This window comes from Bos indicus, chromosome 6 (genome assembly GCF_029378745.1).
Source record: "Bos indicus isolate NIAB-ARS_2022 breed Sahiwal x Tharparkar chromosome 6, NIAB-ARS_B.indTharparkar_mat_pri_1.0, whole genome shotgun sequence".
Lineage (NCBI taxonomy): Eukaryota > Metazoa > Chordata > Mammalia > Artiodactyla > Bovidae > Bos > Bos indicus.
The window spans coordinates 61,258,119-61,283,776 of NC_091765.1; the positions used below are offsets into that span (position 1 = coordinate 61,258,119).

The following is a 25,658-nucleotide window of genomic DNA, read 5'->3' on the forward strand; positions in this document are numbered from 1 at the left end:
GAGCCCCTAAAATCCAAACCAGAACCAAAGACAATAGCATAAACTTGCCCATCTATGGACTTTTGTCCACATCTTTGGGTTTTGTGTCTGTTTTATTGTGATACATAGATTCTTAAATACAGGTACTTACAAAGTACATCTACAACAGGGGTCCCCAACTGGGACTGGGCTGCACAGCAGGAAGTGAACAGCGGGCGAACAGGTGAAGCTTGACGTGTTTCCAGCTGCTCCCCATCACCCGCGTTACTGCCTGAGCTCCGCCTCCTGTCAGATCAGCAGCAGTATTAGATTCTCATAGAAGCACAAACCCTACTGTGAACTGCCCATACGGGGGACCTAGGTTGTGCACTCCTTATGAGAATCATCCTGAACCCACCCCCACCCCGCCCAGTCTGTGGAGGAATTGTCTCCCATAGCATCCGTCCTTGATGCCCAAAAGGTTGGGGTCTGCAGATACATAAAGATGTGTTAGATTCTTTCACCCTCAGTCCTTGTGTTGACAACAGCCAGACCTGTGTTAGTACTTGGGAGCGCGGTTCTATGCAAGTCTCACCCCTGTTTTCACGGTTTTCTGTTTGTTCTGTTCTGCCATCTCATCTAGAGTCGCCTGGCACTGCCAGCATTCCGCTGAGAGTTCAGAACTCTTGGCGACGTTCCCAGTTTTTCTCCCAGTCAGGTAAAAGGCGTACTGGGGAGCTCTGTTTCTTCTGTGCAAAAATCCGTGTTGTGGGCAACCAGTGCTATCGGGTATTTTTCTTCACTTCTGACTCCAGAGGGGGCGTGGGAATCTTGTTTCGGGCACACAGTTAAGCGGAGTTAATTCTTTGGTATCAGCACCAGTTAATACTAACATTAAGAGGAAAATTCATGGAATTTTGATTTTGAAAATCCAAAGAAATGATATTTACCTCTTTCTTTATGGTCCTCTTTTTTTTTAATAAAAATTAGAAGCACTTAGCAGGAACTGGTCGTGGTTCTCTTATTAACTGTGTCACCCTCTCTACCTCCTGATGACATCTGGCCCCTCTGCGCGCTCCTTCTCCACGTCAGATGGGGGGGCTGTCAGTCAAGCCAGAGTGCGAGGTGCATTAAAAGCAGCACTCCAAGGAACAGATTCTGCTTCCTGTAGTCTAGTGCCTGGTGCTCATTGATGTGATCAATCTTTTATACTGGTCGTGACGTCTCTTGGTGATGGGTACAAGCTGCTTCAGAGGCCTGCTTTATTATGATTATCTAGTGCTCTTGGCTTACCAAAGAAAAGTTGGCTTGAAACTGACATAGGACCCACACTTGACTGAAGAGGATCAAAGGAGAAAGACAATTAGAAGCCACTCACCTTGTGATCTTTCTCCCTTTCTTTCTGTACAGTGGATTCTCCAAGTAGTGAGAAGTCACCTGTAACTACACCTGTAAGTAACTCCTGTTAAGAAATAAGATCATGCATTTAGTGGATTTGAATTTATAAGGTATTTAATTCACTTAGGATTCAACCCAAAATGGGCTCCAAACTTTTGATTCGAGAAGAATATATGTAAGTCGTGTATAATGCTGTCAGTTGACTCATGAAGAAAGACATGGATTATCGTTTTGCAAAGTTGAAAACAAAATGGTGAGTCAGGAAAGTAAAATCAAAAAGAAACAACCGAGATGACTTCAAGTCATCTCAGTTGTTTATATTTGTAAAAAGTAATAAAATATGTAACTTCTGTAGGCATTCAAAAATCATTTTTAAATTTTTTAATTAAAAAAATTATTTTTCCAAAATTTTTTTTCTCAGTGGGACAGTACATTAACACAGTGTGCTACTGGCATATAGGACCATTTCTGGGTGACCCAAGCTGTCTGAGTTATACTCCTCACAGTCAGTATCTTGAATATTAGCTGTACATTTAGTTTTCAATTTTTTATTTTGATGAAATAAAAAAAAAAGCATTTGCTAATTAAAATGTCAAGACACATGACATTGTAAAAATTCCCTGCTCCCAAATTATGCCTGAACACTCTCTGTAGACCTGACTCTTCTCTGAGCTGAGTGCTTCTGGTGCTGGGCCTGTCGCCCTTACTCACTCTCTGAAATTCCCATCGGATCTGGAGCCTTCCTCCACGGGTCAACGGTGGCATTTCTTGAGCTACCCAGGTGTCACCACACAGTCATTGGTGTACCTTTGATTACAGACTTGCTAACCCTATGACCCTGAAGGTGCTGTATATCTTTTCTGAAACTTGTCTTCCTGGGTCACACAATGAGGTAGTAATACTTTCCTTCCAGGATATTATGAGCTTCATTTGAAATAATTACACACAAACCTCTAGCATAGTGCCTGATACATGAACGAATCCTTCCCAATGGCTGATCCAAGAGGCCCACCGTGGCCAAAACTGATTCTTCTCTGTGGGTAAACTGTCTCACCTTAGGAATTCCTAAGTGCCTGTGCAGGATGGAGAAGGGTCGCCTCACCCAGTATAACATAATTCACTGGTTTCCATTTTAATGACACAGGAACAACACTGTCAAATTGTTCTTGTCCCCCCGTGGGGAGGGGTGGAAAGAAAGGGTGTCCTAAAGAGACACACTCTTATTTCTAAGGTATAGAAAATAGAATAAGAAAGAGACAAGTTACTGATCTATATAAGTGAATTCCCTGAAAATGCTGACCTAAATTTGATGTTCTTTTGACTTTTTGTGGCCATCCCTACCATTTGCAGGATCCACAAGCATGAGTATCGGTTGAGGCCCACGTTTCACATGTCTAAGTACATTAAAGCTATGAATTTTTATAATGTTAAAAACCAAGCCATCCTCATGGCCTGGCTCACATTCTCAGCCTGAAGATGCTTCATGACCAGACCAGACACTGTGCTCCTGGGTGGTAACCTGATGGACTGGGAGCAGAGGATGGCAGGTGGGCTGACCCAGGTATCTTGGGCAGTCATTAGGCCCCTTGAAACCTTGGATGAGATTGATTCTGTCCTGCTCCACAGGCAGCCGCAGCAGGTGGAGTCTGCTTGCCACCCACCAGCCCAGATTCTTTCCCCTCCTCCCTACTCCCTCACCCTCACCCTGCTCCTTCTCAGGATTCTGAGACAGTGCTATGGGGCTCCCAAAACCACCCCATCAGAACATAGGGTAGTGAAGAAGCAGTTACTGGGGAGACTTCTTTTCCTCAGCACCTATTCTGGGTGACAAGGGAGGCCAACCTTAAATACAGCAGTCATCCACTTTGGCTGACTTTAGGGACCAGTTCTGATTTTTCTTCCCCCTTGGACTCTCGATCTCATTCATCTTCCATGGCCCAGTGCCCGCCTTGGTTTATGCATCCTGCTCCCATTATTTCCATTCACTCACTTGATTCCCCAAATCACACTCACACACACCAAAAAAAAAAACCTGTTTAAAAGACCAAAACAAACTCAAACAGGGGCTCTGTATCAATCTAGAGGGGTGAGATGCGGCAGGAGATGGGGAGGGAGGTTCAAAAGGGAGGGGATATATGTATACCTATGGCTGATTCATGTTGAGGTTTGCAGAAAACAACAAAATTCTGTAAAGCAATTATCCTTCATTAAAAAAATAAAATAACATAGGGGGGAAAAAAGACCACCAAAAAAAAAGTCTTTGTGTTTGAACGGGCAGTTCTGCTGAGATAAGCACGCCTATTTGCTTGAACCCAGGATCAATATACAGAATGAGTATCTTATGCTCAGGAGCATGAATACATTTAAGAAATCACTGATAAGAAAAACGAAGCAAAAGCCTTCCCATGCCAGTGGCTAATTACTTTGTGTTTTCGTTAGCTCCAAAAAGGTTCACAGAATCATACCAGCATTCTGGAAGTAAACCAAAGACGGGCTAAGGCTAAAAAGTGGTTTCTGGGGAACTTCCCTGGCAGTCCAGTAGTTAAGACTGCATGCTCCCAGTGCAGAGGGTATGAGTTCAATCCCTAGTCAAGGAACTAAGATCCTGCATGCCAAGTGGCAAAGCCAAAAAAAAAAAAGTAGTTTCTGCCAACAAAGAGTACCTTTAGATATAGGAAGACTTCTGCTTCTGCATGTCCATCTGAGTATTAGACTGGGAGCTAATTGTGTCCCTTGTCCCGGCCTGGCCTTGAGGATGTGGCTGAATTTTGATCATGGTTTTATTTTCTAAGCAGTTTAAGTTCTGGGCCTGGGACCCAGAAGAGGAGCGCAGACGACAGGAAAAATGGCAACAGGAGCAGGAGCGTTTGCTCCAGGTAGGTTTGCTGCTTTTTTCCCTTCTTTTAGGGATGCTCTCTTAATTTCTGTTGTGTTAAATAGTTGTTTAGCACAGGAGATGCATGGACTCAGCTTCTTCTCAGAAGTCGTTGAGTCTAAGTTCATCCGTTTTGTGTCCATGAGACAAAATGCCCGATGTCTAATTCCTCCCACCGAAGGTTACACTGATGAACATAAGGGGAAAAAAAAGATTCACTCAGAAAAAAATTCAGGTATTGATTAAGGGCCCACCGACCCATTCATCATCTCCTTAGCTGCCAGTCAAATTCCAGTCCAGCTAAGGGTGGGAAAAAATCAGAAAGCTATTTGATGTCATACATGTGAAATAAAATTTGACCTGGGTCTTATATATTAAGTAGAAGTACTTGCTCCATCTTTGAGCAAATGCTCCTAATTTTCAATTCTAGAAAAAATTCACTGCTGAGTGAGGGAGACATCATCAACTCATCCTCTTGGTGAAGGAGACATGACATCAACTCCTAGAACCGATAAACCTAAGAATCTTTGCTTGTTTTTCAGCTTTTATAAAGTTTGAAGGTCTGTTTCCTCTATTCTGAAGCTCCCTGGAGTCTCTCTCTAGAACTTTACAATATTAGGTTTTGATAAAATTTTGACCTGAATTAAAAGCCTGCTGTGGGTTGACCAGCAGTGGTTTTTGCCAGAGCATGAATACAAACGTTAGTTTCCAGGCAATTCCGTTAAGTTCTTTCACTCCTAAGGTAATGACAGAACAAGTAATACCTGGAGGAATTCTCGGGGCCTTCTCTCAGAAGACAAAAGCACAGACTTTGTCAGCCTCCGAGAGAGTGTGGACAGTAGTCAGCCTACAGTATTTGACTGTGTGGGGGACGATGTGCTCCAGGAGTCCTTTGTCTCTGTCACGCCAGGGATGCCCTTCCCAAGGCATCCGGGGCGTCAGTTCTCATCTCGAGCGTTCGTCTTCATTTCCGTGTATTCATTTCTTCTAGTCAAGCGTCAGGGACTCCGGTCACATTTTTAAAGCTCTCCAAAATTCAGAGTATTTTGCTTTGTTCTCCAGGAGAGGTGACTAGTGTCACATTGTTTCATATTTTTCAAAACAATAATAGCAGTTCTGATATGGACACCTTCTAATGGGCTGTTTAAAAGCTACTCTTAATTCAGGAGGACTTAAAGCCAGGAAGACTCCATTTTGGTAGAATGGCCACTCAACTAATTATCATCTCATCCACTTTGGACCTTTCTCTGTATTGTAAACCTGTGAGATTTTTAAAAAATCTTTTCTTAAACTCTCCCAGCAGCAACATATTTCTATTAGCGGAATGGCAAAACTTATCTCTGAAGGGCCCAGTAAAAGCAAACTATTGGTTTAACCTAACCCTTAAAACACAAGTTAAGAAGATTTTAGTCTTTTTATAAGCAAATGTCTACTCATATATCCGAGGAACAATTCTATGAAATACCCACAGCAGTAAAGATTGTTCTCCTTTGGATTTTTATGTCCTTAACATGGTGAAGTACCACAAAATAGTATTCCTCTTTGGGTGCATGAATGGGTTAGATTCAGAACGTTACAACAAGAAGGGAGTTTTGCAACACATTGTACATGATGGTTTATTGGGGGAAGGTCCCAGTGCTGTGTGGACTGGTCAATTCAGAACAATCTATGGAAATTCCGTAACAGGAGAGATACCAGAAGGAGCAGGACAAGCTGAAAGAAGAGTGGGAAAAGGCCCAAAAGGAGGTGGAAGAAGAAGAACGCAGATACTATGAGGAGGTAGGAAATTCCCTGGTAGGAATTTAACCCTGAAGCCTTAATTCCTCAAAATCTCTCAGAACTTTGTGTGTCCATTCTGCCTGGGGTGTGGGGCTATCTTTGATTCTCTTTACTCACAGTGGAGCCCCATCAACCTTTTAAAAGAGTCCTGTAGACTGTGAAAGACCACTGCTCTCCCAGATTTAGTTTGTGGTGAGGGTATGTTGAGTCATGGTCAAGGGAGGGAATAGAAGTATATCTCTTGTTTAGTCATAGAGGTCAGATTTTTTATTTGTCTTACAAGGCATGAAAGTATCAATTTGTCTATTTGTGTGTTTGTTAGGGAATTATTTGTGTGTTTGGTAGTAGAGAATTAATACTAATTTTGCAAGGATAATTTTGATATCAAAGCTAAGTGAATCCTTACTACTGCATTCACCATAATACTAAAGAGATTTGGAAGGGAGGAGAATTTGGTTTTGTTTGTTTCATTTTTTTTGATGAACAAGCCAGACCATATTCAAGAATTTGAAGCTATGCTTTATGTATATTATCCAAAATTTATGATTAATATTCTTGTGAATTTTATCTTCAACAATAATTTTTATGCATAATCCTCCCCCATAGCATTTCTAATTAGGCTTCTTGAATCATATGAACTCATTATCTTGCAAAGACTGTTTTTCTAAATTAAATGCTAATTTCTTAATCGTTCCCCATAGAGAATGCTATCTGATTTTAAAAGACCTTTTTTTATGCACTGCTTGTTTGCACATAATTCTGATGTGTTCCCCAAGATCCTTTAATGACACTTTTCTCTTGACAAATACTGTTTTTCTTTTTTCTCCCTTTCATTAATTCCTGTCCTTCCCCTAGGAGCGGAAAATAATTGAGGACACTGTGGTTCCATTTACTGTTTCTTCAAGCTCTGCAGACCAGCTCTCTACATCTTCCTCTGTGACAGAAGGCAGTGGGACGGTGGTGAGACCATAGATTAAAAGCAATTCATGAAATAAGTAAACCAAAATAAAAATATAAGACCACAAGGCCAAGTTTCCCACCAGTTTATATACAGGACTGCTATAGAATCATGTCAGCTACCACATGGCCATTGTACCCCATGGTACCATCACCGCCATGGCTAAACCCTAGAGTCGATCCCTAAGAAGCAGCAAACACATTACTGAGGCCAGCTCTGCCCACACAGGCTGGCAACCAAAGCCCCTGCACTGGTTGGCACGACCCTGGTTAGCGATGCCATGTGCTGGAATGTCTTTCTCACTGCCCGTCATTCATTCACTCAGCAGACATGTTTCTGCCAGACCATTCATCTCTTTGCCCTGGATGATGCCAACAAAGCCAACAATATGCTCACACCAGCCCCAGAAAAGTTGCTTCTAAATAGCTCTTGAAATTCCACATGAGATATATATGTGTCTTCAAGGGCTGGAGAGAGTCCAGAAAGGCTAGTCTACCTCTATATCCCCTAAATAAGGTCATGGAGGTAGTGGGCAAATGTCATAGCAAGACCTGGCTTGTCCATAATCTGCACTTGATGTTTTTCGTGACATAAATAACAGAATACACTCATTTTGCAATGAACATAATACCAGTTGGGTATATGTCATATTTGTTGTTTCTGTAGTCAATTAAGGTATGCTGCAACACACTACTTTTTTTAATTGTCCAATTTTAACTTAATACAGATTATACAAAAGAAAGTCACTACATTTGATATGGCCTAGTTACTCACCAAGCTCAGAATATTGCTTATCTTTGCTGTTGTATACAAAGATCATCACAAAAGCCAAATCTTTCATATCTCTTTCATGCTGCTGCTTAGTCGCTTCAGTCATGTCCGACTCTGTGCGACCCCACAGATGGCAGCCCACCAGGCTCCCCGGTCCCTGGGATTCTCCAGGCTTTCATATATTGCAATAATTATGAAACACTGTATAGTCTTTAAAATAAGTTGTTTATAATCGTAATCAAAGGAATTCTACACTGTCCAACAACTAACGTTTCAATATGCGCCAGCCATTTACACATACCGAACTTTGAATTTTTTATTTAAACTTTTGAAATTTAAACACTTTTAAAATTTAAAATTAAAATTTTTTGTATAGTTTTTAAGGTTATACTCCATAATCTACGTTTTAAAATAATCCATGGGCACTTGAAGCCACTTGTCCCTAAATGAGCAGTCCTATGATCTTGTTTTATTTTGGAAGATAGATTTTCTAACCAAATCCCTTTTGTGATAACTTTTAAGAGAGATCCAGATTACATGTTCATTTCAAATTATTGGAACTACTCTTTAAATTATAGACAAAGTGATTGAAAAAAGTTTCAACTATTCCATGGCCAGACATGAGTGTTGTCCAGTATGTTTAAAAATTATATTCAAGATTATCCTTGATTTCCCCATTAGAATAAGATGGACTTGGAAAACTGTTGTGAAGAAGAACAAGAGACAAGACAGAAGAGACCACTCCAGGAGGATAACAGTGACTCACTGCTGAAGACTAGGGAAGGTGATCCACTGGAGGAGAAGGGCAGGTATGAGCCGGTCCAGGGTGTTCATCCATGTGTGTGCAGCGGGGCTGTGCCCCTTCACTCCATCACTAATGCAAACCATATTCAGCTTTGAAATTATCTTCCAATAATACATTACCCATATATTATTGCTTGAACACATTCTAATAGCTCTGAAGTCAGTGTCCTTATGCTACTGATTAAAAATAGTCTAGTTTTTAAATAGGTAAAACCTTCGTTAAACAAGGAAGAGACTGTGTAGATCACCCAGGAGGCTGGCTCTGCTACCAGCAAGTTCTTAATGATACAAATGTTTGCTCCTGGGGCTCCAACATATCAGATAGATATTGACAAGTGTGCATGCGTGTGTGTGCATACACACTTGGGTACACGCTCATAGCATCCTTAGAGGGACCTAAAGAAACAACAGGTTATCTAAGTATTATTTTCAAATACTGACCAATTTGAAAGGTTGTTTGGGAGCTGAACTCTTCTGGTGGGACTTGCTCTGAGAATTCTTCTGGGTTTATCAGCTAGAACACTCCCTGAATTGTAGGATATTGGAGTTTGGGGCCCATGTCTAGAGCCTGCAGAGCCCTTGAAACAGCATAGCTGTTTCCAGTTAAAATTATTTACAGAGAGTTTCCAGTTTTGAAATCCACAAGTCAAGAATATTTGAGGGATGCTGGTAAACATTTTATGTGAATTATTGCTCTTTCTCCAGACAGTCCCTGTTGTCACCAGAAACTTTAAAAAGGTCTCCTCCATCTCTCCTTTCTTTGCCGTTGTTGTTATTTTTTTAGTCACTAAGTCGTGTCCAACTTGCTCCTAAAAGACCAGTGAATTACCATAGGCTGCCAAAGCCCCATACGGCCTCAATGCTTTCTACAGTAAGCCCTCTCTTGTGGAAATCTGGGAGAGTATACTTAGCTCTTTCATTCCTCAAAGTTATTAGAATGAAGAGTTTTGTGGACAAGGAGGTAGAGAGAATGTCAGAAATGATGATTTGTTAAATTGGTGGATAATGAAAATGCAAAGCATTTTACAGTATTCTAAATCCATTTTAAATCTAGTTTAAAATAAAAAGAATATTTAGTTATCCCCATTCTTTTCATTTTGTAATTGGTACTTCCTTGTCCTGAGGGATAAGATCAGTCATTTCAGTTGCTTTTATCCCTGTTGTGAAATATATTTGTTTATTTTAGCAGCCTAACTCAAGAGGTCTTGACTCATTCTGAGAACCCGGCATCAGAAGGAATCTACCACCAGCTGGATACAGAAGCTGGGGCCCCACAGTGTGGGGTAAACCCACAGCTAGCTCAGGGTAAGAATGGAGAAGGCCAGCTCCCATGCTTCACCGGGCTTCCCAGGTGGCACTAGTGATAAAGATCTTGCCTACCAATGCAGGAGACTTAAGAAATGCATGTTTGATCCCTGGGTGGGAAATAACCCCTAGAGAAGGGCATGGCAACCCACTCCAGTATTCTTGCCTGGAGAATCCCATGGACAGAGGAGACTGGCAGGCTAGAATCCATGGGGTTGCAAAGAGTCAAACAACTGAAGCGACTTAGCAAGCACACATGCATGTTTCAGTTATCGTAAGACCCCTTCCCCACCCCATCGTCCAGACAGATATGGCCTCTGCTGGCTGCTATGCTAAACAGCACAGTGAATAAACTCCCACCACTGTGTACCAGGAAGTTCCATGAGATCACTGTGAGACCTTTGCAGGCGTTAGTACTTTAAAGAAAGGTGATTACTAAGCACTAACTGTTATGTTCTTTCTTTGGCCTCAGATCCATCCCAGAATCAGCAGGTATCAAACCCACCAATGCACATTTTAGAAGATGTGAAGCCAAAAACCCTTCCATTGGACAAAAGCATTAACCATCAGATTGAGTCTCCGAGTGAAAGGCGGAAGTGAGTAACCAAATAAGATGATTGTGGAATTTCTTTTCTTTTTTTTAATTTTATTTTTTTTTATTGAAGTTTAAATTACAGTGTCATGTTAGTTTCAAGTGTACAGCAAAGGGATTTAATTATATGGAATTTCTTGTTTTTTAAACTGATTAAGAAGGGGGAAAAAATGAAAAAGTGTTAGATGGCAGGTGGTTTGCAGCATTTTTGTGCTTTCTCTCCATTCACTGCTATTGTCGAGGTAACAAATACATATGAAGTTTGGGATGATCTTCCTGGCAAGTAAATATTTACTCTGAATTTAGCAACTTAAAAGAGACAAAGTAATGTTTTTCACTGACAAATCCAAACATTGGAAAGAATTTTCTGGCATGTTGTATTACCAATTTATCTAAGCAAGTTTAATTGTCTCAGAGCCTATGGAGAAATGTTCTTTCAAGGAAAAAAATCTTTTCCTCTTCTTACCATTCTCTTTCCTTAAATATCTACCCCAGGCTTTAGTCTAATTTTGTAACAATTATATTTTTTACACTAAAAATAGTTCTGATCATTTTTGAAGCATGTCAATGAAACAGGCACTGTGTTGAAGGGTTTGCATATATCTCTCTCCTCTTCTTTTCATATATTAACTCACTGAACTCGCCCAATTACATGATTGAGTTATTGTTCCCATTTTACAGATAAGGAAACTGAGGCTCAGGGAAATTAAATAACTTACCCAAAGTACTTGTCTGAATGAGTAGAGGTAAAGGGATTCAAAGTGAACCCACAATTTCACTATGTCATATTTGACCTACGGTTTCCTTGTAATCAGTTTTAAAAAGATAATATACATTATGCTTTAACTAATCATTCTACCAGGAGCCAGACCACCTGGATTCAAACTTTTGACTCTGTCACTTTGCCTGCATAAAACTTTGGGCAAGATACCTAATCTTTCTCTGCCCTAGTTTGCTCATGTATAAAATGGGAATAATAGAAGCCCCTGCCTCACAGGGCCCTGTGCCCAGAAGATGGTAAGTACTGCACACTGTCGGCAGTGATGTTGATAACAGTCGTGTCGGTGATAATGATGATGATAACTTGTCTTATAAGTTCCTCTTTTTATCTGATTTTTCTTGTTAACACTTTTTTCTCAACACAGGTTTAAACCATTTCCCCCTTTTCTGTCTATCTAATTTCATTTCTCTGTGTCTAGATGACATATGCAGCAATAATAGAAGGTAAAATCACGTAGAAGGAGTCATTATTGTTATTGATTATTGTGGTGATTTTCAACCTTTTTTCAAGGCAATGGTTCTTATACTTTAGGATATTCCATGAAAAACTGATATTTTGAAGAAGACAAGCTCTGTCTAGGGAGGGAGTCAGAGAGGGGGGAGGTCAGGGGCTCAAGAAGTTATTCTGAGAGTAGTTACAAAACAGATGGCCTCACGGCCTATTGACGTCTTTGCTGGCATTTCTCTTTTCCTTGTTCTTTTCTGTGTCCTATTCCTTTCTTTACAAGTGAAATTAACTTTTGAAAGCGAAAGCCCAGAACGAACGGCTTGATCACAGGCAGGGCTCACGTGTAACCAGCCGCACCTGTGAAACCGTTGAGGGAGCTTCTGGCTGGGAACCATTCTGCCTTGGAGATGCCCGTGACATAGTGGTTATTGGTTGTTTTGAACATCACCCCTAATCACGTGGACCTGTAATGAATTTCTGAATACTGGTGGAAGCCGCCTCACTGAAAAATATTTCCTTTAAGCACTGCTCTTTATTTCTGGGCTCTCTTGAAGAGCTTTTCCCTATAGCCCCACTTATCTCTCCCTTCCATCCCATTCATAGTTTTTATATCTAACTCAGCGTGCAACTTTAACTAGCAAAGAACCTGGCAAAAATAAAGAGTAGAAAACTGTTTTGTCTTTTCTGTTCAACAGTGCCAGCCTGGTTTTGATATGATACAGCCAGTGTCTGAACAAACCTGCTAGATGGAATTTTTTTTTGCTCTTTATTAAAAAATTACCACTAGGATGTGCTATTGGAGAAGGCAATGGCACCCCACTCCAGTACTCTTGGCTGGAAAATCCCATGGATGGAGGAGCCTGGTGGGCTGCAGTCCATGGGGTCGCTAGGAGTCGGACACAACTGAGCGACTTCACTTTGACTTTTCACTTTCATGCATTGGAGGAGGAAATGGCAACCCACTCCAGTGTTCTTGCCTGGAGAATCCCAGGGACGGGGGAGCCTGGTGAGCTGCCATCTATGGGGTCGCACAGAGTGGGACACGACTGAAGTGACTTAGCAGCAGCAGCAGCAGGATGTGCTATGGTCTTTTATTTGGTTGTCAAGGAAGAGGGCTTTTTTTTTTTTTTTTTTTTCTCCTTCTAAAATGTCTTTTCTCGTGGGACTGGGCTTCTGTTTACTTATAATGTTTGGCTCTTTCCCATGTTGCAGGAAAAGCCCTCGAGAGAACTTCCAGGCTGGGCGCTTGTCCCCCTGCTCCCCCACCCCTCCTGGCCAGTCACCAAACAGGTACAAGAGGTCAGCAAGCCTTTCTGAGGCTGCTCTGTTTTGACTGGAGCCTGCTGGGCACCGTCACCACCGAATTAGTGCTTGCCGGGGGACCATGGGGATTTGTCCACCCATGTCTCTTCCTGCACACACACAGAGGCAGGCCAGAGGAACACACCCCACCCACCTGAAGGTTTTATCAGCCCTCGATAAGAGAGCCAAGTGTGTGACGTGGGCACGACTGTGGCCATCAGCTTTAATTACATTGTGTGGAACCTGCAATCTAATAAGAAAACCCACCAGACAATTGCCAGCCTTCTAAGTCGGCGCCTTTCCCCACAATGAGGCTCGGTCCTTCTAGGCGGAATCCGCTGCTGGCTCTTACAGTGGTCCAGGCAGGCGCTGAGAAGCGAAACTTCATCTTCCCTCTTACTTCACTCAAGCTCTCTAATAATTGCTTCAGGACATTAATTGGGCCCCATGATATTCCTAAAAGCTGCCTGAGCTCCCATTCCCTGGAGAAACAAATTACTAAGTACTGCAAGGTTTTCTTTGATTCATAAATTTCATTTAACTACAGGATAAGAGGGAAATCCTAGTAAATAGAGTTTTGTGAAGGGCAACTCTTCCTTTCTTTCTCTTGTCTTCCTTTCTGTTTCTTCTGTCCCTGTGTATACTGTTAGCTTCCAAATGATACTGCGTATTTTAAAGTTTCTTACGTAATTCCAAGAGTTTTCCTCACAGTCAGCATCATTGCAATCTGACCTTAGTTGCTGGAAAACTGACTTAGGGCCCAGCCATCCTGTCTAAGCCAATGCAATGGAAACCCGATGTGAGTTCTTCACACCAGATCACAGAACTTGGTGTCAGGGCAGAGATTGGATCCCATATCTGCCTGGTAACTGTTGGACTGGATCACGATTTCCTCTTTACTTCTAAGCAACAAAAAAAAATTTTTAATAAATAAAAAGAAATGCTCCAGTGGGCCAATGAACCAATTACAGAAAAACTTCACGCAACTAAAACCTTAGTAAAACTAAACTTGATTGTCTTTGAGGATTTAAGAAAATATATGATAAATACACTGAATCATTTCAAGGCATTTGATCACCATGGCTGAACAGAATACAACACAAACTTTTTATAACAAATAATTCATGCATACAGAGTTCAGTGTCACAGTAGAGGCTTACTGTATGTAATCTCTCAATTATTACCATCTTATAGCTAATGCTTAATTCCTGCTCATTGTCATTTCAGTATTTGTCATTTCATTCATGATATCAATGTTTTACAAACCCATGTTTTCATTTTTTTTTTTTTGCATGAGGCTCCATATTCGTGAGGCTCCATATTCCATTTCATCTTTGCATGAGGCTCCGGATTCTAAACAGCACATTTTATTATGCCATATATTTTGCAACCTAGGTCTATAAGTGGGAAGAAGCTGTGCTCTTCGTGTGGGCTTCCACTGGGTAAAGGTGCTGCGATGATCATTGAGACCCTCAATCTCTATTTTCACATCCAGTGCTTTAAGGTATGTATTCATCACTCTTCTCCCTGAGTACAGTCTCGTCGTGTGTTTTGGCCTCATCCTGTGCTTAGTAAGTACCTCCTGGAAATCCTAACAGCCTTTGTGTGTGAGGCCCCCTGTCTCTACGTTGTACAGAAATGGGCATGGAGTCCATCTTTGAGGATAAAATTCTTCTATCACGCATCCCTCTGGGATGTCAGGTTTGAGGAAGCAAGACATATTTGTGCCACGTGTCTTTGTAAAACTTTTTTTGTTGTTGTTGTTGCTAAAGAGTGTATACTCTAACAGGAAGCTAAGAAAGCCACCCAGGAGGACAGTGATACTTCTGAATCTTTAAAGGATTTAGAATGTAACATCTTTGCTTCTTCTTAGACTCTTGTGACCCAAGTCAGAGGTTTTTGGTCTTTGACCTGATGGGAGATTTCCCTCAATTAAGTGGTTACAGCTAGTTGCTAAGTTGTAGATCTCCACATGAGTGTTCTGCGATCACAGATGGAATATTACTCCCTCCAAGAGCTGCCCTGCTCAGCACACTGAGTCAGGCTGCCTTTGTTACAGGTCCTTAGGGAAACGTTCACGCTCCTTATTGCTCACTATCGAACTGTTTAATTATCATCTCCTCTCATAAACTACACGCTCCATAAGGGCAGGAACCATGTCTGTCTAGCTCACCACTATTTCCTCTGTATACCTAGTGGAGATGACATCAGTAAATATTTCTAGAGGAGTGAATTAATGAATAACTGAAAACGAGAAGGCTTAAATTCTAGTCTCAGATCTCCTGCCAATTAGCAGGTGAGCTAACCACTTATGCTTGCCTGATTTATTTTTTAAAATTTACATGTCAGACTATATCGGCATCTCCTTTCATCACCCATGGGCATGTTTCAAATAATATATGATTTTCGAAGCTACACCCTCTAGCTCTGGAAAAGAATAATTTCGTTCCCTTCATCATGCTACCATGCTTTCTTGTGGCCTGGGGTTTTGTCCTGTTTCTTTTTGGTACCCCACTCAGCTATAAACTAAACTTGCACAGGTTTAAAATAACTCTCACTTTACCTGTATGCTAAGAGAAAGTGAATGACGTCGTTCTGAAATTATTAGCTTAATTATGTCAGTAATCACTGGAAAGCAAAACTTATAATGAACAAAACACAGTACGGATACTTAGACTCAATTTATCAATATTATTGTTGTAAAATTAACATAAACAAGGTATGTCCTAAATTATCTAGGAGTATTGTGAGGCTCATAATATATACTTTTTTAAGAATTTCATGGTAATATCAAGATGACATGTTCTAACACCACAGTTTATTCTCAGAAACTTTACCAGAACTCGAAATAATCAAGGTTACAAAGAGTTTTTGCAGATTCTCAGTGGAAAGGGGACTTGTCTTCTTAGCTGTAAAGGCCTTTATTTTCTCTTACCATTCACTTCCAAGAGCTGACTTGATGCTTTAAGGCACATCACCATATGGATTTATCCCTTACCCTTCTGTGTAGGTGTAGCTTGTAATATAATTTGAATGGAACCCTCCCTGTGCCCCAGGTGACCTTAGAACATCAGTCTGGAACTCACCCTCTATTCCTGGGCTCGGTCATAATCTGCCTGCAAGTGGCTGGCATGAACCACGCCCCACTGCCTCCTTCTCTGATTCAGCCAGTACGGTGTACCCCACCATCTTCTGCATGCAGGCTAGCTTGGTATCGTTGCCTCTAACATGGAAACATAAGATGGGGGTGCTATTCCGCAGTGATTATAGTCAGGTATTAATAGAACTTACCAACAACACTGAAAAGCCTTATTCAGAGACAAGTTTTGCATGCAGGCTAGCTTGGTATCGTTGCCTCTAACATGGAAACATAAGATGGGGGTGCTATTCCGCAGTGATTATAGTCAGGTATTAATAGAACTTACCAACAACACTGAAAAGCCTTATTCAGAGACAAGTTTCGAAAACCACTAAGATTTAATCTGTTTAAAACAGTCTTCCATCTTGAGAATCAGCGTGCATAGGCTTTGGGGTTCAACCTGATAACCACTCACCAACTTCTAAACCTTGGACAAGCCACCTCTTGTCCTAAGCTCTCTGAACCAGTGTCATTCTCCATAAAATGTTAGGACTTGGGATAAAATGCTAAAAGTATATTATTTCTGGAAATCAACTCACAGAGCAGCATCTCATACATAGTAGATACTCAACAAATGTGGAGGTTAGAGAAGTGATTACTGTGCTACTCTTGTGAACAGTAAGCAAGTGTTGTAAGGAAGCAGTTCCTTGTGTGCCTTATAATTTCTGCTCTTTCTTCCCTGTAGTGTGGGATTTGTAAAGGTCAGCTTGGAGACGCCGTGAGTGGGACGGATGTTAGGATTCGAAATGGTCTTCTAAACTGTAATGACTGCTACATGCGATCCAGAAGTAAGTCCTGGGGGAAATGCCTTGAGATGTACGGGTGCAAACACATGCCTTTCCTGGACCAGTTTAGCAATTCAACTATTTCTGCCTATCAGTTGACACTCCTACACTAAAAGAAAGATGTGTTAACGATGGTAAAGAATCTGCCTGCAATGAGGGAGACCTGGGTTCAATCCCTGGATTGGAAAGATCCCCTGGAGGAGGGCATGGCAATCCACTCCAGTATTCTTGCCTGGAGAATCCCCATGGACAGAGGTGCCTGGTGGGCTATAGTCCACGGGGACACAAAGATTTGGACATGACTGAGCGACTAAGCACAGCACAGGTAAAAGAAACAATAATGAAGTGATCCCTTATTTACTATTAGTTTCTTACTTGAATGACTGCTACAATGTAATTCTTTTTAACCAGAGGGCATTAATACACTAGCAGGTGAAAATGTAGACCAAGTTTGAGACATTGCCTGAGCTCACCATGGAGATTTCAGTGAGATACAGGGGTGATATAAGGTCTGTAAAACCCTACTTATTTGTTGAGGTATCTCTTTAGAATTCCAGCAGCATGTGGAGGGTATCTCACATGTGAAGAGTCACTCTGCACTGCTCATCAAATCAGGCACCCGCTCCTCAATGCCTACATTCAGACGTTTCATGGCATAATGTGGGCTTGTTCCCAACTAAATTGAAAAGTCTTTGAGAGACAAACTGGTGTGTTCTACTTCTCTGTGAATCCCCACTCTCCTCCAAAATGCCGGAGTACATACTAATCAGCACTTAACCAGTGTGTGCTGCCTTGAAGCTTCCTTGAGCAGCCTGCTCTCCCATCTTATGCCTAGGTCTCCTGACGTAGGCGGGTCATGTATTAATAAATTTGGGGGGCCACGAGGGGGTGCTGTTGCCCAGCTGCTGTTTAGAAAATATGAAACTAGCCGGTGGCTAGCCTCTGAATCTTTCCTCAGTCTCCATCATAAATATAGTCCTTATGCTGGATAGGGCTTCTTTAGTGACTCAGTTAGGAAAGACTCTTCCTGCAGTGTAAGAGCGGAGAAGGCAATGGCACCTCACTCCAGTACTCTTGCCTAGAAAATCCCATGGATGGAGGAGCTTGGTAGGCTGCAGTCCATGGGGCCGCTAAGAGTCGGACATGACTGAGCAACTTCACTTTCACTTTTCACTTTCATGCATTGGAGAAGGAAATGGCAACCAGCTCCAGTGTTCTTGCCTGGAGAATCCCAGGGACAGTGAAGCCTGATGAGCTGCCGTCTATGGGGTTGCACAGAGTTGGACACGACTGAAGCAACTTAGCAGCAGCAGCAGCAGCAGTGCAGGAGACCGCTTGCAGTGCAGGAAGCTAGGGTTCAATCCCTGGGTCAGGAAGATCCCCTGGAGCAGGAAATGGCAACCCACTCCAGTATTCTTACCTGGAAAATCCCATGGACAGAGGAGCCTGGCAGGCTACAGTCCATGGGGCCGCAGAGTCGGAAATGACTGAGCACACACCTACAAATGCATATATATGTATATAATATATAATTATATTTTATTTAAACTATATTTGTATTTGTTTGTTTTGTTTTTGTACATTAAAAAGGAAAACTAAACCCTTTTGTCCCAGGATTCAAAGTAATTTTTTTTCTATTATTTACGCGAATTGGAGTTTTTCTGCAACCTCAATGACCTGTTGAGTGTGAGCCATGGAACCAGAAGAGGGCGCTGTTAGGTTGAAGGATGGTTCAGCCAGATTTGAAAGTGCTGTAAATCTGAATTTCTTTCATAATTTAAAGCGATTGAAGGATGCCAGCAGAGAACAAACCCGAACCCACTTATGGATAACAGTGACCTGTTTTGATCCAGATTTTTATTTTAATTGAGAAGCTGGGTGTTTCATTGACATTTCTTTTGGAAATTAGCTTTTAGGATCTAGGCCAGCAATTTTTCTCTTGTGTATACAAATATAAAGGATGTTAAGTGCTTTTGATTCCAAATCTGAAGACAAGAACCATGGGATTCCTGCAACTGTCCTGTAAGATGAAAAATAGGTAATTGGAAGTAGATTAAAGATACTGTTTTTTCTTTATTTAATATTTTTGATGCACTATTTCACTAGATATTTTTTAGAATACAAATGTGCTAAGACAAAACAAAAAGGTTCATTATCTCTTTGCCTAGAGAACCAGTATCTATATTCAAAAGAAGAAATAAATAGAAGGTATAAATGATAAAAGTTCAGGAAAAAAATGGGTTTTTTAGAAAGATAAATTAAAAATGAAAAAATCTTCAAAGTTAACCACATAATCACTTTCTAATAATTTCTTGGGGACAGGGGCAGAATGTATGTTTGTATATACACATGTGTTTGCACAAACACACAGATGCATGTGTGTGTGACACGTCTACCTGTGTGGGTTTTTATTTCACAAAGGTAATAGCATAACCACAGCGGTACTTAGTTTTCATTGCTGCTGTTTTTAACTTAATGATGAAAGTGAAAGTGTCAGTCACTCACTCCTGTCTGACTTTGCGACTCCATAGACTGTTGCCCACCAGGCTCCTCTGTCCATGGGATTCTCCAGGCAAGAATACTGGAGTGGGTTGCCATGCCCTCCTCCAGGGGATCTTCCCAACCCAGGGACTGAACCCAGGTCTCCCACATTGCAGGCAGATTCTTTACCATCTGAGCCACCACGGAAGCCAGCTTAATGATATATCCTGGCAATTTTTTCATAAAGCATGTTCTTACTCCTCATTCTTCTTAAGACTCTTTTATAGCTGTATACAGTCCCACTGTATGGACTTACCATAATTTAAAACTAATGTGCTAAGAATGAGTGTTCCTTTAATTCCAGTTTTTTTTTAATACTATTTTTTAAATGCTCCAGTGAACATGCTTTTATATATGTCTTGATGAACCTCTGAAAGCATCCCCACAGGGTAGATTCTGAGCAGTGGAAAGTGAAGTCGCTCTGTCATGTCCAACTCTTTGAGACCCCATGGACTGTATGTAGCCTACCAGGCTCCTCAGTCCATGGAATTTTCCAGACAAGAGTACTGGAGTGGGTTGCCATTTCCTTCTCCAGGGGATCTTCCCAACCCAGGGATCAAACCCAGGTCTCTCACACTGCAGGCAGGCAGTTTACTGTCTGAGTCACAGGGGAAGTAGAACTGCTGAGTTAAAAAGCATATGCCTTTTAAATCTTCAGGCTATTTGCCTAATTATATTCCCCGAAAGAGCAATGTATATGAGAGCCTCTTTCTTTCTCCATGCCTTTGTCAGCTCTGGATATCATCAAACTTTTAAAATTTCCACTCTGCTAGGCAGGGGGGATAAAACCTCTTTGCTTTAATCTGTAGTCTTTAACTAACTATAAGTGAGTTTAAGCATCTTTTCATTTGTTTGTTCACCATTTATACTTCTTTTTCTATTAAAACCTTTTATATTTCTGTATCATTTTCCCATTATTCTATTATCAGTTGCTTTTTATGAGTTTTTTGTAAATTAAGGAAATTTTCCCTTTATTTTATATTTGCTACTTTGGGCAGTTATCATTGGTCTTTCCACTTTGTGATTTTTTTTCATAGAATAAATGTTCAATTTAGGTAGTTCAACATATCTCTCATTTTTCCTTTTTGGATTCTGGGTTTTGTGTTCTACTTAGAAAAGCTCTGACTACTCCAAGAGTATAAATAAATTTAGCTGTGATTTCTCCTAGAATTGTTTTTTGTTTTCTTTTTGGCATATAAACATGTGATAATCAGAAATGTATGTGGGGGTAAGAAATAAGATAGATACTAGATTTATTTTGTTTTCCAATTAGCCAATTGTGTGACTATAACTTACTGAAAAATCCCATTTTTTTCTTATGAATCTGAAATGCAACTTTCTCCTAAGCTAAGTTCACATATATATTTTGGGTCTATTTCTGGATATTTTATCGTGTTGTGTTAACCTGTTTATTCTCTAGTATCAGTTTTAATTAATATAGGTTCATATTATGCATCAGTATTGAAAGAGAGACTGGCTACCTTCTCTCCAATTATTTTTTCCAAGTTTTCCTAAATCTCATGTTTATTTTTCCAGATAATTGTTAATATCATTTTAGACTAAACTTTAATCAGGTCAACAAATGGCAGGGAGAATGACCACCACATCTGAGAGTACTGCTCATCTCTTTCTTCGTGTCATAAGGAAAAACTGTACCTTCAGAGTGAATGGGGGAGAGGCTAATAGTTGGTTAGAGAAGTATAAATCCACTTGAATTGATTGACTATACCCCAGATGCAATAAAAGAGTCAGAATGGGGAAAATGGCTAAAAATCATTTTTTTCTTTTTTTACTTGATTTTGATCTGAAGTTAAGAAGAAGGGAGATGGATAGATGTGAGAGGTGGTTTACATCATAGGTATTCCTAGTGAAATGAAATAACTTCATTGTGTGGAATAATAAAACCTGAATATATAATCCTATTTTCTTCAAGTAAGTGGTCACATTTAAATGAAATTTTTTTCTTGGAGGGGGAAAAATAGCATAACAGCATATTAAAATGCAATTCCTAAAAGTAATGTAAACAGTTTGTAAATTCATATGTAAATAGAAGAGAAGTGCAAAGCCAATTACCTGTCACGAATCAAGCCGTCACATGGTTTAACTGGTGCCATTTGTGTGTGGGTGTTGGATGACCATGTCTTTGTGTCTGTTTGATCATTCACTTTCATGAAATGCATTTAATGCAAAATCCCCGGGGTCTTTTCCAATGTTGCAATTGCCTCATCATAACTCTAGTGCCTAAAATGAAGGAGAAACTTTGTGAAGGTTTCAGCAGGAAATAGGGAACCCAAACCATCCTTCCTAGATAGAGTTGCCAGATAAAATACAAGATGCCCAGTTACATGTTTTTGAGTTTCAGCTAAACAATTAATTTTTAGTATGTGTATGTCCCAAACATCTGCTGCTCAGGATTTAGCACAAGTGTATCCCAAATATCCCATGGGATATATACTAAAAAATGTATTTATTATCTAAAATTCAAATGTTATTGGGTGTTCTATATTTTATTTGCTAAATCTGACAATCTTGTTTCTAGATCATATGTCAGATTCCTCCTGTTGCAATGTATTTATTCTTAGAGAAATCACAAGCTAAGGAAACTGAGAGAAAAGAAATTATTTTCTTGCTTATTTGCCACAGAAAACAAGGAAGAAAACTTGGTGGAGGTCATTTAGTTCAGGGTGAAATCCAGAGGACTTCAACCAAACTTGACAAGGCATAGGAACCACCTGGGCTCCTTGTTCAGCTCCAGGATAGTGCTCAAGAGTCTGCATTTCTAACAAGCTCCAGGTGACACCAATGTGGCCGGTCCCTGGACCACACTCCAAGTGGCATGGCGGGACAGATTTCCCCTCCCTAGAAGGAAGAGATGTTGGCAATGGTCATTACTAATTTCAGAAGTGTTTAAACATCTAAATCCAGAATGGTTGACTTCTGTAACCAAATGTTGCTCTGTTTTCTTCATGCCAGGTGCTGGCCAGCCCACAACATTGTGACGTGGTTTTCCAGCTTCCAGATCACTCACCGTTTCCTTACTGAGGGTGTCCCCTGGCAGCGTTTAACGAAATCCCGAGTTCAGGGGCTCCACAGCATTCATCTGATTTCTGAAAGGCTGTTTGAAAAGATGGTATCTGTTCTATTGTAGCACAGTGTTCATGTTTTTCCTGGTTTCCTTTCTTTTTTTTTTTTTTTTGGCATTTGCACAGTATATACAAAGAATATTGAATTGTAATGATCCTGAATAGTTCAAAAAGAAAAGGTCTTAGCATGGTCAAACAGGCTTATGGTTTAAAATATGTTATTCTCTTTTTTGGGAGTTAATGAGATAAATGATGCAATAAACCTGTTTGGTTTTTTTTTTTTTTTTTTTAGCATTTCTAGGAATTAAACATTTTATGTTTACAGAATTGAGCTGCAGAAAATGCAGGACATGCCAATTTGAGACACATGGTCTTCTGAGTCAGGAGCATACAATTAATGCATTTCAGAAACTAAAAATCACACCATCTAGCTCTGAGCTATAACTTGTTTTTACTGCAGTCACTAGGCTGATAATATATACTGTAATCTTGAAACATTTGTGTTACTTACCTTTTGAGGTGGAAGTCATACCAATAAATTATTGCACCGTTAGTATTAGATTCTGTGTCCTTTGGAAATTATGCCATTGATATAGGCTGAACCATCGAATAGAAAGAACCCTTGTAATATTGGCTAGATTTACACTCTGGGACATTGCCCAAGGGTAGGAAGAAACCAGAGGGACATAATTCAGTCATTATTTCCAAAGTTACTACCAAAATCTGTGAAGACGTTTAATCTTCCAAAGAGTGGTGGGTCAGTGATAGCCAAGAGAGCTTTGTGGCTTGCTTCTCTTCATGCTCTAGATTCAATAAAAGGCTCAGTGTGGGACATATGGAAGCTGTCGTCGAGATCCGTACATTGCTAGGTGTGACCCTGCTCACCCTTGCCTGCACCTTCTCCTTGGGGGCTGAAGCCCAGGTGGCTAAAGAGAAGCACTGAGTCCATCCTAATAGAATCCAATGACGTACAATGCGAGAAGCCACTAGTGTGTGATCAGCAAGCACCTACCGCTCACATCGTCCCCTGCCCACCCCACGGGATACCTGCCTGCTCTCCTCCGCGCCATCCATCACCAACTCTCTCAACTTCTGGAACTCCAGAACCCAGAATTCTGGACCTTGCTCATGGAGAAGTTTAGCAAGGAACTCTTGTGGAGGGCTGGCTTATTTTTTTGCCCTGTGTGATGAGTTTCATCTGGCCAAGAAAGGAATCAAGTTACTAAAAAGCATCCCATTTTAGAGTTTCAGGCTGATTTCCTGAAGACTGGGGAAAGGGGGACTATTTATTCTGCCTTAAAATAATGGCAAATAAGTGAAGATGACAGATGACGTTTTGTGAATGTAGACTCTGGATATACTCCTAATAGCTTAACGTAGTCATAAAAGGAGATCAAGTAGATGTTTTTCTGTTATGTAAGCAATAATTTTTTTTTCTCTGTCTTATTGAGTATGGCTAGCAATTATTTATTTACATGCTAGACAGTTCTCTGCATGCGGGTTCCATGTAAGTGCAGAAATTTCCTCAGCCACTGGAGATAGTTTGGCCATTTTGTTATTTGGGCGAGCTGTTGTTAGATTGAAATTTACACATCATTTCATTAAAAATTGTGCCTTAGAAAATGCAAAGCTGTTGCACATAGTGATGAATTATGGATGCAGTACATTGAAGAGAGATGAAGTCACTTCCAAGTTCTCAAGACTTCTCATGGAGGTGTTGGCTGCTTTACAGGGGGAAAAAGTTTTAAAAAAAAAAGAAAAAGAAGAATTGAAAACATTTTGAAAATGTACAGATTAAGTCCAATATTTTGATTAACCACCTGCATGTTTTATTAAGTATTTTGATAATATGGATGTTTGCACTTTGCATGATATTAGAAGAGTACTTTACCACCAATAATGCACAAAACATGTACAATAGAATCATTCATAACCGATTTTTATAGAATACTTTTTACATGTGGAACTCCATCCGTTATGTAAGGATTATATGAATATTGCACATTCTCTTCTGGTTTCACAAACCCATTTATACATATTTCTTAGTGAGACTCATTGTACATGTATTGAAGCTAGAATCAAGTCAAGAAAAATAAAGCCCCATTCTCCAACTGCGAAATGTGCTTTTCCATAATGAACAATAGTCACCAGCACAGAATAATCTCCAACATTTTCTAAATTCTAATTGCCAACTGTTTCTATTTATATTTGATTTATATTTCATTTGGAGTCTGTTACATGGCAGCTCGGGCAGACTAGATCTTGTTTTTTCCAATGCAGCATAATGAGTATGATCTATTTCTTTTCAAATAATCTCTGAGATCCCAGGAAAAAAAATGCTGTGCTCCGTTGAGCTACAATGTAAATGTGTTTGTTTAAAAAACAGATGAGGCAAGTGAGTGATTTATTGTTCCTGAGGAAGTATATCTTTTTTTTCTTATACTTCGAAAGCTAGTCTCTTCTTTCTTAAGAAAAAAAAAAAGTGGGTAACTCTTTGTTTTTCACGTGCAAACTTTCATGACGTGTTCATTCTTTCTGTGTAGTGTTATTAATGCAATACCTACTATAGTTATCTATACACAATGTAAGACTTAACAAGCTGAAATGATCCACCTCATATGTGAGTCCGTCCAAAAGATGTTACTATTCTGGGTGGGCCAATGTTCTGTATCAGTTACACTAACCTTCATTTAAAATATTTATTCTAAAATGACTCTGAGAAATAGTAAAAAAATAAAGTTGTTTAAAACGCAACAGCTTTTATAGTAAATGTACATTTATAAATAAAATACTCAAATTCATTTTGTATTTCACTGATTTTTTTTTTGAGGGGCGGGGAGTCAATTTTCTTACTTGGGGAAGAGAGAATCAAGCTCTCTTTTACAGCTTTTGGTCCAGAATTACACAGTCAGATGATAGCAATGATGCAGATTTGCATATGTTTATTGATGCATCTTGAGGTCAGCTATTTAAGGCAAATCAAACTTACCAGCTGACTGTGCGTGCTAAGTCACTTCCATCATGTCCGACTCTTTGTGACCCTATGGACTATAGCCTGCCAGGCTCCTCTGTCCATGGGATTCTCCAGGCAATAATACTGAAGTGGGTTGCCATTCCCTCCTCTAGGGGATCTTCCTAAC

General features: G+C 40.3%; 1 protein-coding gene across 26 annotated transcripts in view; it reads left to right on the forward strand.

Moving 5' to 3' along the window:
* The window catches only part of LIMCH1 (LIM and calponin homology domains 1), a 352,227-nt gene extending 326,908 nt beyond the window's left edge, over positions 1-25,319 (forward strand). For 5 of the 26 annotated variants that reach the window (XM_019962662.2, XM_070791358.1, XM_019962666.2 and 2 more), the window contains 11 exons: positions 1,369-1,409; positions 4,152-4,232; positions 5,918-6,010; positions 6,866-6,970; positions 8,421-8,548; positions 9,733-9,848; positions 10,321-10,444; positions 12,881-12,958; positions 14,366-14,474; positions 16,795-16,897; positions 22,409-25,319. In XM_019962662.2, coding sequence (XP_019818221.2) covers positions 1,369-1,409; positions 4,152-4,232; positions 5,918-6,010; positions 6,866-6,970; positions 8,421-8,548; positions 9,733-9,848; positions 10,321-10,444; positions 12,881-12,958; positions 14,366-14,474; positions 16,795-16,897; positions 22,409-22,434 — 1,004 coding nt within the window. In that variant the 3' untranslated portion in view covers positions 22,435-25,319. Of the gene's footprint in view, positions 1-601; positions 677-1,368; positions 1,410-4,148; positions 4,233-5,917; positions 6,011-6,865; positions 6,971-8,420; positions 8,549-9,729; positions 9,849-10,320; positions 10,445-12,880; positions 12,968-14,365; positions 14,475-16,794; positions 16,898-22,408 lie in introns of all 26 variants that reach the window. The other 21 variants (XM_019962665.2, XM_070791360.1, XM_019962669.2 and 18 more) reach the window with 12 other exon arrangements.
* Positions 25,320-25,658: the final 339 nt, after the last annotated feature.